We start from the raw sequence: 14,050 nt of genomic DNA on the forward strand, positions 1-14,050 counted from the left end.
CAGGCCAAAAATCCATATCCAATCAGTGGTAATGGACTATTTGTTGCATTTCTTCATATTAGGTTGCAACGCTGCTATAAAAATCCTGGGTCAGTAGTTTTAGATTTATTTAACTGAAGAGCTACCAGCATCCCTGCACTGCAAGCACTGTAGAGAATTCTGAAGTGAAGTGGCATATGCAGCTCCTGGTAGGGGATGAGGGGACCTACTGTCTTATTTGCATTATCTTCCACTTCTAGTTCGACATCCAATGCCAACCTCCTTTTCTGATAACCATTAAACAGAATCCCACTGCATCAAAAGAAGGGAAAGGGAGAAGAGGGAGGTATTATGCTAACCTGGAAAGAAAAAAATGAAGTAGCTTCCAATTCAACTCTCCTAGCTCAATGAATAGCTTCTGTTCTTGCTGCAGTGACTGTCCTACAGGATTTGGCTTGGGGTCCTTTTCTTGTCCCTTTCAATGCTGCTTAACACCTAGATGTTTCTTTACAGCTCCAGCCTGACGTTCTACAATCCTCCAACTCTCCAATTTAATACAGATCAAACACAAACTTTTGGCAATCTTAGACAGCTGTGGTCATGGTAAGGTGGTATGGGGACAGAAGAGAGCACTGCTATTCCATTGGAGGATAAGCGAGCCAGGGTCTAGTTAAGTCTTGTACCCCTCATTTTCAAGTTTCAGGTTACAGTGGGAAATGAGCAAGGTCAAAAGTCCTGTGTGAACAGAGGGAAAGCATGGAGAGCCCTTGGTATTGCCAGATCACCTCCAAATACCCCTAGGCAGTTTGAGTGCATGACAAAGATACTCTAGTCATTATTTCTTAGATGTCTATGAGGTATCTGTGGAGTCCTGGCCTCCCCACTCCCTGATGATGGCTGGCCTTAGCTGTCCACAGTGCAGAAGTGCAGAAGAAGCTCTGTGCACAGGTTAGGACTCTTTGGCATTACCGCCACACCTTTGCTTTTCCACTAAATGTTACACTGCCTAGAAAGTAGTGGTTCTAACGTGTAGGACCTTGTAGAAGGAGAGGTAAAGACACCCTGTCTTTTATCTCAGTTCATAGAAGAGTCTGGCAGACCCCTGATGATACTCAAGCATTCTTGAGAACTTAGTCCAAGGATGGCAAATAGATTATCAATGCAAGTGCCAAATCCCTTCAACTGGTAGTAGCTTCTAGGAGCCCTGGTTTGAGAAGGTTCTGAATCTCAAACCAATGCAGTGCTGTGACTGACTGGAAACGTCTGCCATGGATATAAGATTGCATCGGAGTGTATGTACACATTTGCCATCACTGGTTGTGGAGTGTGTCAGTCACTGGAGAGGACTGACTATTGGTCTTTGTTGATTCTAACATCAATGCCACTCCCAACACACGTGCCTATGCCCAGCCTACCTCCCTACTCTGGGTGTAGTGGTTCATCTACACTGAAGTTCTAATTCTAGATTTTAGCTAAACCCTGAGAGAACTTTCATTCATAGTAAAAATGATAATACAAGCTATTGTTCACTGAGAGTTTATTATATACTAGGGCCCTAGTGCTGGGCACTTTACATATATTCATTATTTCTACAATATTGCCATGAAAAAGGCACCATTCTCATAGGTGAGACAATCGCGCTCAGCAGGGCTGCTGCACTGCACAACCCCAGGGAAACCATTCGTGAAGAATTCTATTACATGCTGAGACTGGCCTGGTTTAAGAGAGGCTAAGGATCATGTCCAAGATCACACAGTAAATGGTGAAGCCGGAATGAGAACCTATGTCTGACTCCCCACGAGTCACTAAGCGTTTTTGTTAAGTGACCAGGAAGGGAAAGATGCTTTAAGCGTTCTGAAGATGGGTCTAACAAGGAGCTTGCCCTTCCTGAATATGTGACACGTGTTGTTCAGACCAGGTGAGGGTATCTCTGCTATTAATTCCAAAGCTTGCTCATAATCTTATTTCATGCACCACAGCATTTCACAACAGACCACTGGTCACTTTCATTTTCAAAATCCATTTAAGTTCAGCTGACCAGAAACTGTCACGGGTGGAGTGGCAAATGGGAAGTTCATCAATAAAGCCTGGTTTGGAACAGAGGACCTCATCCAGTCCTTGGCCACAGACACAGGGAGTGGCCATGGTGATGACAAGAAGGGCACAGTAAGGTTGGCTCATTTACCAGAACAGTCACTCCTGTGTCCTTGAGGGAGTCACATTGAAACACCAGAATGTTAGTATCACCTGGAGAGCAAATGCAATCTACAATCTGCTTACTCTTTGCTGGCAGCACAGGCAGCCCTGCTACTGTATATTACGAGTTGTGTTCTAAAAAGATAGCAGTTGAATTACAAAATTCCAAGAGGAAATTAACACAGGCAGTGGGAATGTCTGGGAATGCTCAGGATAAACAGAACAGGGAGGGCATGAGGCCCGAAGACCCCCAAACATGCCAAAATGAAAGCTCACATGCAAGTCCACATGGGTATTAAGGTCCTGCATGCAGTTCTGCAAACAGACAGTGGGCAATGCATGAGGAGATCTTTTGTTGATCTGCCAGTCAGAAGATATTAATGAAACAGAGAACTATTTTCCAAATTAGGCTTCCAGAAGCAAGTGGACAGACTTCATAATAAGAGATTTCAGGGATTTCACCTGAAAAATAAGAAGTCTGAGCTGCTTTTCTTCAGCTCGTTCTTATTATATTCAGAACAGTAGCTTCCTTTAAAAAAATAAATAAAAAGAGTACACTTACCAAAGCTTAAGAAGCAGTGAATATTCAGGATGATTGAAGAGGTAGGAGAAACAAGGAACTGTTACTAGGGGCATCTAATATACCTGATTAAAATAAATGACACCCAGCCCTCTGGGCACAATCCTCACTTCTGAGGAATCCAGCGGTCTCTTACCTCTTAACAGCATTTCTCCAATTGTTCTGGGTCACAGGCTCTACATAGCTACATGGAAGGTAGACCAGGGGGCTAAATGTGCCTGGCAACAGCCATTTCCCACAGGGATGGCTCATAAAGAACGTTGTGTTACAGTAGATAGGTGGACAAAATAAAACACAATAGGTGGCAGGGGTGGTTCTGCTTAGCAAGGCTCTGTTGGAAGGATTTTTACAACCTTTTGTTTGTAATGATAATCTTGCAGTGACCCAGGAAAACGCATTCTCCAATGGCAATCACTGCCCACTGCACTCACTCCCAAGCTTCAAACTGGATGAGGTTCACAGTAAGCTCTGTGGGCCATTCTAGTAGAAAGATGCAAGAGGAAGACATGTCTGGGACATTGATGTGGGTCAGAACTAAAGACAGCAGAAAAATTAGTGCCAGGACCTGCCTTGGCATGGCTAAAGCTTCTACTTGTGGAGAAAACGGAATTTGTCAGGTCTAGGGACTATATCTCTTATTTCCTTTTACTGGTGTGAACAGTAAGGAAAATAAATTGAATTGGCAGAGAAAACACAAAAGTCTCTCAAGGAAGAGTTTATAACAGTAGGAATCAACTCCCCAGGGAAAGGGAGAATCCCTCTGCTGAAAAGGATTTTCTTCCCTGAGATAGAATTACATCCTTGAGACCATCCTACGTGTCCCAAGGAGGCAGAATGTCTTGAGGTCCTAAACCTTACTCCAAACTTATTCTTCCCCCAATCCCAAGAGCCAGCCTGGGATGTGAACACCGGCCTCTGGAGGGCAATGAGGCCTATCCAACCTATAACAGTCAGCCTGTATGACATAATTACAGGTAATAGGATCATGGCCAAGCCAATGAAAAATTGGGCCCAGCAGCTATTTCAGAAGAATGGATGCAATTCGATGCTTGACTGGCTATGAAAGTCCCAGCAGAAGAACAGGGAAATTGACACCAGCCCAGCTGAGCCAGCAGCTTTGCAGAGAGGAATCCCACTGGAGCCAGCACACTGTTGGCTCCACTAGCACCCACCAGCAAATGCTGCTGAGCTCGCTCGGGGAAGCAATTGGTGACTTGCTATCTGAATTTAAAAGCTGACGGAGAAGACCCAGCAGCCAGGGAGAAGGAAAAGGGGGCGATGTGATAGTATCCCCCTTTCTTCATTTTAACCTCACCTCTTCTCATTGTGATGTCATTTCCTTAGGGGCTGGAATGGCATTAGAGGGCCCTCCTTCTAGGGCTTTTAGAGATACTTGGCAAAGGCCAGGAACTCGGAAATGAAGGGGCTATAAGTGGGCAGACAACAGCCTAGTATTCTTACGTTGCTTATGGGCCTATCACTGAATAGGAATTTGTTGACTTGAACTTCAAAATGAGCCCTTCATCTCATTTACAGTTTGATCTACAAAAACAGAAGACAGGAAACATACCAGGGAGGGAAAGAGACAAGCAGTCTAAATTAGGAGAGTGATGAAGGGACATTGATGCTTTCTTTTTGAACACTGGAATTTTTTCAAAACACTCACATATTATTACTTCATTACCTTTAAGTATTCTGGTTGGACAGAAGGGGACAGGTGGGGAGAGGTAGTAAGTCCATAGCGAGATCTCAGTAACAGATCAGGACTTTTTCTATGAGAACCTTGAATTAGCAGCTATGTGTCCAGCCTCAATACCCATACTCCAAAGTCTTCCTCCCTGCCCCACAAATGAGAGTTTAGAGAGTTTTCCCAAAGAACTATAAGGGACAAAAGAACAGGCCTACTTCCCAGTTTCCAGAATTGGGTCACAGGGAATCAGCTGATTTAACCAATATATCTGTTTACTGGGTATCTCTTATATACTAGGCAGAAATACAAAGAACATAAGACAAAAGCAAGTTCCTGTCCTTGAGTTGCTTACAATCTAGTGGGGAGACCAACATGGATCCTTCAACATCACGGGTCAGGACATGACAGATGTATGCACGGGACACTACGGGGCTGAAGGAAGGGCACGCTTCTCTGCCTGAGAGACCAAGGGAGAGCTCCCTAGACAAGGGGATGTGTCTCGAAGGACAGGTAAGAATAAGAAGGCAAAGAAGGGGGATGGTTGATAACACTGGGTGGAAAGCTTAATTTGACCTAAGGGATGGGAGAGAGAAAACGACATGACACATATGTGAGTATAAGGTCTTCTCTGAGGAGGTAGAAATTATGAAATAAGGAGTGGTGAGATACGAAGTTGGAGAGGTAATCAAGGATATGTAGAAACTAAGGAAATTAGACTTTAACCCAGAGGAGTTATATATTTATAAACAATGTGCTTACTTAGCAAGATTTGTCTTTTAAGAAAGTTTAGAAATAGGATTATAGATATACATACTCCTACTTCATATTGATCACATACATGATCAAAATGAAGAAAAACAGGTTACAGAGGAATCATTATATGAAAAGTAAGGCCCACAAAGGTCAAACAACAGATATAAGTGGAATGAAGATGTCAAAAGACATAACAACTGTGACAAGAGCAGAGTAAGTATTTGGGGGAGGTTTACCCACAGCAAATGCCGTAAATCAGCAATTTTCAACAGGTGTGCCCCAAGAGGCAGAGCGCTGTGCCCCAAGAATTTTTAAAACATATAGATACCTGACTGTTTAGTCAGGGCCACTGATCTTTTTTTTCTTTTTTTTTTAAAGATTTTATTTATTTATCTTTAGAGGGGAAGGAGAGAAGGAGAGAAACATCAATGTATGGTTGCCTTTCGTGCATCCCCTACTGGGAACTGGCCTGCAGGGAACCAGGCGGCAACCCAGGCATGTGCCCTGACTGGGAATCGAACTGCGATTCTCAGGTTCGCAGACCTGTGCTTAATCCACTGAGCTACACCAGCCAGGGCCACTGATCTTTTTTTTCTTAGACTGTCAAATAAAAAATGACAATGACCAACATAATAGCTGTCTGATGTGAATGAATCAAAATTATATCTATTTTTTGTCAGACCTGCTAAAATTATATTTTGTGGTGTGCCACAGATTCTTACTAATTAGTTTATGTGTGACACGAGATGAAAAAGTCGAAAATCACTGAGCTAAAGGAAAAAAGCCAGTGTCCCGACTCAATATTGACAGCCAGGCACTGGATGTTCTAAAACTCCTGCGGTGCGCCGCTGGGAACCCGCCGCCTTAGGCCCCTGTGCGGTCTCGTGAGTGTCCAGAACCAGACCCGTGGTTCCTTACTTGCGATCAACTTGTAGTCAGTGCTAGGCCTTCAGGGAAGACCCTTACAAATTAGCTAGTTCCAGATATTTAAAGGCTTAAAAATGATAAAACACAGTGAAAGGAAGGATCACCTTCTAATGGCAAAGTTTGGGAAGAAAAAGCACCTAATTTTGACATGCAGACACTTGGCTTTTGAGTATTTGCCCTACAACCAGCTCTGGGAATAGAGGCAGGCCACTGTGCATCTCAGTTTCCTGAACTATAAAATTGGGATATTTTTCTTATAGGCTTGCTGTGAGATTAAAATGAAATATGAAAGCACTGCTATGCTAGAAAATGCTACATAAAATGAAAGTTTGATCACTATTAAGACAGATTTTTATCTGAGGCCCCTTCAAAGAAAATAGCCTTAAATGGAAAAACATCAAGACCACTGGCGGGCGAAGAACTGCTGGGAGTGTGGGACGCTGAGAAGAGCCCCTCGCAGCCTTTCACACCTCCAGGCGTAGAGCTGCCCGGAGAGCTGGCCCTGCGCTCCGTCCCTCTTACCCAGGTGGTGGCAGAGATAATCTAGAGTAGGGTGTCTTTGTGCAAATAAGTGAAACACATTGCTGGACAAGTGGCTTACTTTTCTATCAGGTTACTATTTGTGGCTCAGTGAGTGTTACCAAGGGGCATGGCAGCCGGGAAGAGCCAGAGTGCACTGTGTCACCAGCCTCACCCACACCAGGTGTCCTTCACCCTCACAGATTTCCCTGTGGCTTGAACTATAGCCACACTGCTCTGATCTAGAGATACAAGCTTACCACTGATCCTCCTCCTATGTGTCTCCTGGACACAGACACACCTACAGACTGATGGGAACGGGCAGAGCGAATGAGCGAATACTCCAGAGCTTGTGGGAAAACGTGGAGCAGGACAGAGTTATCTTTTTCAGACAAGATGCTGGATACTTGAAACAAAAGAGATAGAGCACTTTCCTTTTGTTCTAAATTTTCTTTCCCAGACCAATGCCCCTCTCTAAATACCTAACAACATTCACTGCTGAGTCCATATTCCCAGAACATAAATACATGTTCTTCAAACAGCAACAGCTCCTTGTAATGCTTTTATGCATCTTTGTTTGTAGAAAAGCAGGGGGTAGTGGGAGAGAGGGAATCCAGGACTGTGGCCTGGCCACTGCAGCCTGCAGAATGAGCTCCCCAGGGGGACATCCTCCCTTTGATGCTAGCAGGAAGAAGGGAAATAGGTCAGGGCAGCAGCCGGAGTTTTCAGCTTGGGCTGTCCAGCATGAGGACATCATTTTCCAGGCAGCAGCAACGGGCAATTTTTGAGATCTCAGAGAGGACGAAGGGGTCATTTAGACAGTCCTTGGAAATGATCACCAAACCTCTGTATCCTGCCCCCTACCCTGAGGAATCGCACCTCCTGCAGCCTGAAACTCTGAAGAGGATTAAATTGTGGTATTGATCTCTTTAATATCACCGGACAGCTGCTTCTCTAAAAGTGCAGGTTTTCCTAAGAGCAACCCCAGTGCTGTCCGGGCCTCAGCTGGTCTGTGAGTGAGAGCTGGCTAGTGGACATTCTGGCTAGAAGGTGTGAAAAGACCCCAAAGTCACTGTTGTATTCAGAGGTAGGGGCCCATAAGATGATGATGGCTGGGGACAGCTGGATCAGTGTTTTAGACAGAAATACCAAGGCAGGAATCGTTTATACAGAACCATATGATAACTGGAGTGTGAAAACCTAGCAGTTTGCACTTTCAAGCCAGTTATCTACCCATTAGCTAATGCCACCTCTCACCACTCCTTCTGGGAAGATGCTAGCAATGAACACAGCTACCCATCTGGGAAATTACCCCAGAGCTTCCTATCCTTGGCAGCATGGCAGGGAACTGCCTACAAGAAGGTTGTACAGGCGGGGACAAGGGGGGTGTCACCAAACACGTGCCATTAAAAGGAACACAGCACTCATAGCTCACAGTCACAGCTATAAGCAACAGACACAACGATCTCATGTTATATGGTCCAGAAGTAGTACCTCCACAAAGGCAGGGGACATAAGAGCAAACTCGTAACAAGCCATTTAAACCCAAATCTATGGAGCAGGGATCAGCAAACTTTTAAAATAAAGGGATAGATAGTAACTATTTTAAGCTTTGCAGACCACATGGCCTGTTGTAACTACTCAACTCTGCTGTTACAGTAAAGCAGCTGTAGAAAATACACAGAACAATTTGTGTGCCTGTGTTTCAACAAAACTTTATTTATAAAAACTGGCCAATTTGCCCACCCCTGCTATACACCAACTGAGTCAGCCTGGAAAGAACTGTTGAGCTGATGAGATTTCCTTTGAGTAAAAATGAGTGAAGTCCTTTTGAGAGTTCCTTGGCTGCTTTGGCCTTCAAGATCACAAAAGGAATCAGGAAAAAGGCAAGCAGGTATTTAACCCTGGGGCAAGAGCACCAGACCACCGACCAGGAACAGTCCTTGCAGACTCCCAACTCACAAAAACCACTGGCTGAAGAGAAGAACCACGTAAAAAATGGAGAAAAAGAAAAAATGGAGGGGAGCCACCCAGAAAAATGGAGTGGAATGATGGCTAGAAATGTCCATAGTTACATGCTGATTAGCACCGTCACAAAACACATTCAGGAAAGCAGGGCTATCAGGCCTCAAGGTGAAGGCGAGCGAGGGAGGACACTTGAAATGCACAGAGACTTGTCTGAGACTACGCAGGCGCCACGTGAGGAATGGATGAAAGGACCACATTTCTCTCTCCACTCTGAAGAGACAGGCAGCAATTCCTGGGCTAGCTACCCATAGCCAAGACACTGCAGTTTATTCATGAACAGGGGTCATTTTTCAGAGCCAGTCAGCCCGCTCCCCAGCTTTCTGTCCTCTCCCTGGCAGAGGGCTGACCTAGGGACAGTATCCATTCCACAGCTCCTCCCCGACTCCATAGCCTCAGGTCGGTTTACCCGTGTGGGAGTCCAACAATGGCCATGCCTCTGCGGGATCCACACAGTGGCCCAGGAGAGGCTGGGAAATCAAGATACCTGTGTGCTTCTACTTTCCTATACGATAATAAAGATTTACAGTAACTAGGAGAAGCATGTAGAGAAATTCTGGCCCAAAATAAGATAACAGAAAAAGATATTTCAAGGGGAGGAATAGGGCAGGGTCGAGGACAATCACATCTTCACATTGCCTGATTACCTGAGCTAAATAAGGTACAAAACACCAGGTCAGCTGGCCATCACGGCAGCAGCTTGGCTCCAGAAGAGCTCCTGGAGTGAAATGCACACGGTGGAGACTGCCCGGAAGGTAAGAGCGGCATGAGGCGGGTGGGAAGCTGTAGACCCACACCTGGGCATCCAGGCGATCACATGGTGCTTTCTGCTGAAGGTGGGGAGGACCTATGCATCTAGGAGTACCAATGCACCCAGTTTTCTAGATCCTTCAAGGGCAAGGAAAGGAGGGCAAAGAGGAAAGTTCCAGAGAAAACTTAGGGAATAAAAATGGAGGTACTGTACAGGTAAAAGCAAATGAATAAAACCTGTAAGAAAACAAAAACCTTTCTTCCTGCACTGTTCAGAAAATGGTTTTCACATATCATATAAAGGAAAATGCCCAGAAGGTAGGCTATAACTGGTTTCTTTGGTCAAAATTCCAAATTATCTTTGGTTTGGGTATACTTGTCTTTCCTCTGGATAAAGATCTTTCAAAAACAGTCAGCCCAAGTAATCAAATGAGCAGCTAAGAAAATGCAGACAGGTTCTTTATCAAGAGAAGCCTCCTCCCCCAACTTAGGGCTATAAAAGACTTGGATACTACGAACATGAAAGGTAAATACCAACTTTGGATTAGACTAAGGATCTGCAAACTCACATGCCTGAAGCCTCAAAGAAGATAGAGAAACAATTTCATCTTTTTCATCAGTCAAGTATCAGCCAATATATAAACAAAGGTAAGGTTACAACAACCGTGAGAGAGTAGAAGAGCTTTGGGCCACTCACTCCTTTCAGTGGTCAGTATTCTCTTTGACCCCCTTGTGCTTTTGGGTGTCAGCAGTGGAGCAGAAACATGATCAGGAAGAAAAGTGGCTGGGGAAACAAGAGTTGAAAAAGAAAGAAACTTTAGGAGGTGAGAAGCAACAGGAAGATGACTATGCTGAAAAATGGGAGGCAAAACAGAAGTGTGACCGAGATAGTAAGTGATAAGGACGTAACTGAAAAATGTCTCAGGCAATCCAAAGCCTGGACTTTTTCCCTCTACGCAAACAACAAACAAGCATCTGTGGCTCCTCCCTCTGTAATGTCTTTAAGTCATGACACTGAATGGACTCACCTGCTTTCTCCAACATGAAACTGTTCTGTATCCAAAAGCCCACAGAGAGGAAAATTCTACAACATGGCCCCATCTACCCAATCACTGGACCCCTTCAAAATGTAAGTTACTGATAGACAACTGGAGTGTCTGAATTCCTCTTTGATAAAAAGTCCAGCTACATTGTGCAGTTACAAAATAGTGGGGAGGGGAAGGCACCTTGCACGGCAATATAGGATTTCTTCTTCACAAACATAAATGCAAATTACCAAAAACAAAATAGAGGGCAATGTGAAACTGATGAGACAACCAAGGGGTTCAGTCCCGCCCCTCAATGTACAGATGGCCAAGAAATGTGAAGCAATACCCAGGTGGTTGTAGTTGATGTTTGAGAAGTGGAATCCGTATCCCTCAAGTTCAGAATTCAGAATTTCTTTTGCCACGCTGCTTTCACAGAATGAGAAGGCAAGTGCTAAAGAAATTCCAGAGGTAGCAACCAACAGCAAAGAGGACTTAGTCAGGAGTCAAAATGGTGGTTCTCTTGCCCTGGCCAGTGTGGCTCAGTTGGTTGGAGCACTGTCCAGTAAACTGAAAGGTCACACGTTTGATTCCCAGTCAGGGTACATGCCTGGGTTGCAGGTTCGATCCCCTGTTGGGGTGTGTAGAGAGGCAACCTACTGATGTTTTTCTCATATCGATGTTTCTCTCCTTCTCACCCCCTCTTCCAAAAATCAGTAAGTATGTCCTTAGGTGAGGATTAAAAATGTGGGGCTCTCTCAAGGCCAGGATAGTCCAACATAAGCATCTTGGGCTAGCCTATTCTCCTGTACCTCTCACCTAATATATTTGCTATCGATTCAAATCAAAAGGAGAGACAATGAAGCTTATAGGTACTTGTATCACTTAACATCCCGCACGTCTGATCTCAAAGATATAAAAAGACCCAGGCACATGCTCTAGGAGCCGTATAATCTTTTTGTTCTGTGTATATCATGATACTGCAGGAAAGCTGGAGGGGTCCTATGGATCTGACTGTAGAAGAAATGAGGACAAAGGCAGGTCTAAAATCCTAAGCCTGTGCCCAGCACACCACTCCCACTGTTCTTTTCTTGTGCCCACCTAGCAGGATTAATGGCTGGCGCAGTCCTGGAAAGAAGACAGATCTGTTGACTATGACTTGATAAAAATTAGCAGGTAGATAGGCATCATAGCCAATGAGAAGCCTAACTCCTGCCTGTAAGAGCCAGCCCAACAGGCAGAAACAGAAATACAATTAAATTAAGTCAGAAAACTCACTATAGAAAATGCAATTACTCAAAGATACAAATAAATGTTCAAAGAAAATTGGCCCCTGACAGGGTTAGTCAAGCTTCTAAATCCAGCTGGAAGCAGGCAGCTCAGGCTAATTCACCGAGCAGGAGGACTGTAAAGCTGTAAGCTCTTTGCATCAGGATCCTGGCTACATTTGCCTGATCACCACGCATCCCAGGACACCAATGGTGAGGAGTAATTTGGGGGCGGCTGGCCAATGATTCAGGGCTTCAGCAAGTAAGATGTGGGCAGACCCAGCATGGATCATGGATGTGGAAGGCTGAGCACCGGAAAAAGTGACAGACTGGTCTCTGACATAGAGAAACACCAGCTTTCTCACCCGTCCTCATACAAGAAGCCACTGGGAAGATGTCCTACCTCTCGCTGCAGCACCAGTTCCTTGGTGAAAAGTGTTGCTTCCTCACTGAAGGGCTCTCCCTCCTGCACCAAGCCTGGGAGGTTCCGGGCTCCTCTGGGGCATTCAATGCCTGTGTCAGGAGAAAAGGAGAGTTAGTGATGAAAGGGAGCCCCTAGCCTTAGTGCCCAGCAAGGACGGTCCCCGTCCACTTCTAATAAGGCAGGCATTGGATCAGAATGCCATCGTATCTGAGATAAGGTAGAGGTGGCGGGGGAAGGGAGTTACTTTGCTCCAGGTGAGAAAAACCAACACTATCACAGCAGCAACAAAGGGGAAGAGCTCTCAGTCACAGTGTCTCAGAACTGTCAGAGGAGGACCCAGTGGGTTCCAAGTTAGATGTAAAGGGAACACGCACACACACACACACACACCCCAGAGGTGGGGTGAGTCCTTGCCTTGGACTCCTCACTTCTTATGGATCTAATCCCACCACTTCAACTATCACTCACACAAATGGCTCTCTTACCTAGATTATACTGATAGTTCCAGCTGCCCTGCACCCAGAGAGCCATTCCAGCTGACTTCTACACATTTTCTCTTTACTATCTGATTTTCCCATCAAATTCAAAGTGTTAACTCAGTGTCATTTTCCTCTTCAAATAAGCTTTCCCTTCTGTCCTCTGGCTGTATTTTAGACAATAGTACCATCAGTTTTTCATTCAGAATCAGAGACACAAAAATAAAATACTGACAAAGTATCGCGTATCTGGAGTCAGAGATACCTGGATTCACACCCTAACTCTATCACTTATTAGATTTGTGCCCTTGGCCAAGTAACAGTACCATTCAAAGGCTCCAATGTCCTATTTGTAAAACTTGCATAATAATATATCTATTTCAATGATGGTTGTGTGAACCAGGGGAGATTATGTACGTGAAATACTTAGCACAGTGCCTGACATACAGAAGGTTCAGTGCATTTTAATTCTGATGAGCTAATAATGATCATTATTATCATTATTGCTCTCAGCAGTTATGCATGCTCAAAATCTCAGACATCTTTCAGTCCACAGCTAGCTTGCGAGATCCCCGAGGACAGAATCTCATCCTGCACACTTCTTTGTACCCAGAGACAGTATTTCACACAAAGTCAGTGCTCACTATCCAATTCAAGACTGCCTCTTATGCCCTGGCTGGGTAGCTCAGTTGGTTAGAGCATCATCCTGATGTTGCTAAGGTTGTGGGTTTGATCCCTGGTCAGGGCACATGTAATAATCAACCAATGAATGCATAAGTAAGTGGAACAACAAACTGATGTTCTCCTTCTCATCAATAAATAAAAATAATTTTAAAAAGACTGCCTTTTCTTCCAAGTCTTTGATTCTATCATTCACTTTGCAAATATATTTATTGCTAACAGTGCTCATCTGTGGCAGGCCATGAAATAGGTCACATTTTGATGTATAAATCAGACTTATAAATATTTCTCCCCAAATCATATTGCAGTAAAAAGTTGAACTAGGCTAGAGACACAGAAAAGAAAATGATCAAATGAGGAGGAAGACACATTTTGGGGCCGTATCTCTGATCCACTTCTGGTGGCTCCTGTTGCCATAAGGCAGAATTGCGAGGTGTTACTTCTCATTCCCAAACAGCCTGAGGTGAAGGAACAGGAGATCTGGCATGGGGAGACAAAGCAGCAGAGCATCTAGGCTACTGTATATACCTGCTGGGGAGCCTTTGGTAGAAAAGGAGCCACTGCTGGCACAGAGTGTACATCTCTTATGGATGAAGCCAGGTGGCTGTACATGTTTCTGGCCACAGCACAGATTCAAGGTCATAAAGCTCAGAGGAAGAGGAATAGTTTACACCTTGGGTTTTCAGAAGCTCAAGAAGAGAGCTTTGTCTCTGAGCCTCAAGGCTCAACAAAAGGAACATGTCGAATCAAATGAAAT

At 44.6% G+C, this 14,050-nt stretch overlaps 1 protein-coding gene across 1 annotated transcript in view; it reads right to left on the reverse strand.

Moving 5' to 3' along the window:
* The window catches only part of SND1 (staphylococcal nuclease and tudor domain containing 1), a 431,795-nt gene that overhangs the window by 87,111 nt on the left and 330,634 nt on the right, over nucleotides 1-14,050 (reverse strand). The window contains exon 16 of the mRNA XM_037167720.2: nucleotides 12,116-12,225. Coding sequence (XP_037023615.2) covers nucleotides 12,116-12,225 — 110 coding nt within the window. The remainder of the gene's footprint in view (nucleotides 1-12,115; nucleotides 12,226-14,050) is intronic.

Source organism: Artibeus jamaicensis, unplaced genomic scaffold (assembly GCF_021234435.1).
Source record: "Artibeus jamaicensis isolate MK-2021 breed Jamaican fruit bat unplaced genomic scaffold, CSHL_Jam_final scaffold_3307, whole genome shotgun sequence".
NCBI classification, from domain to species: domain Eukaryota; kingdom Metazoa; phylum Chordata; class Mammalia; order Chiroptera; family Phyllostomidae; genus Artibeus; species Artibeus jamaicensis.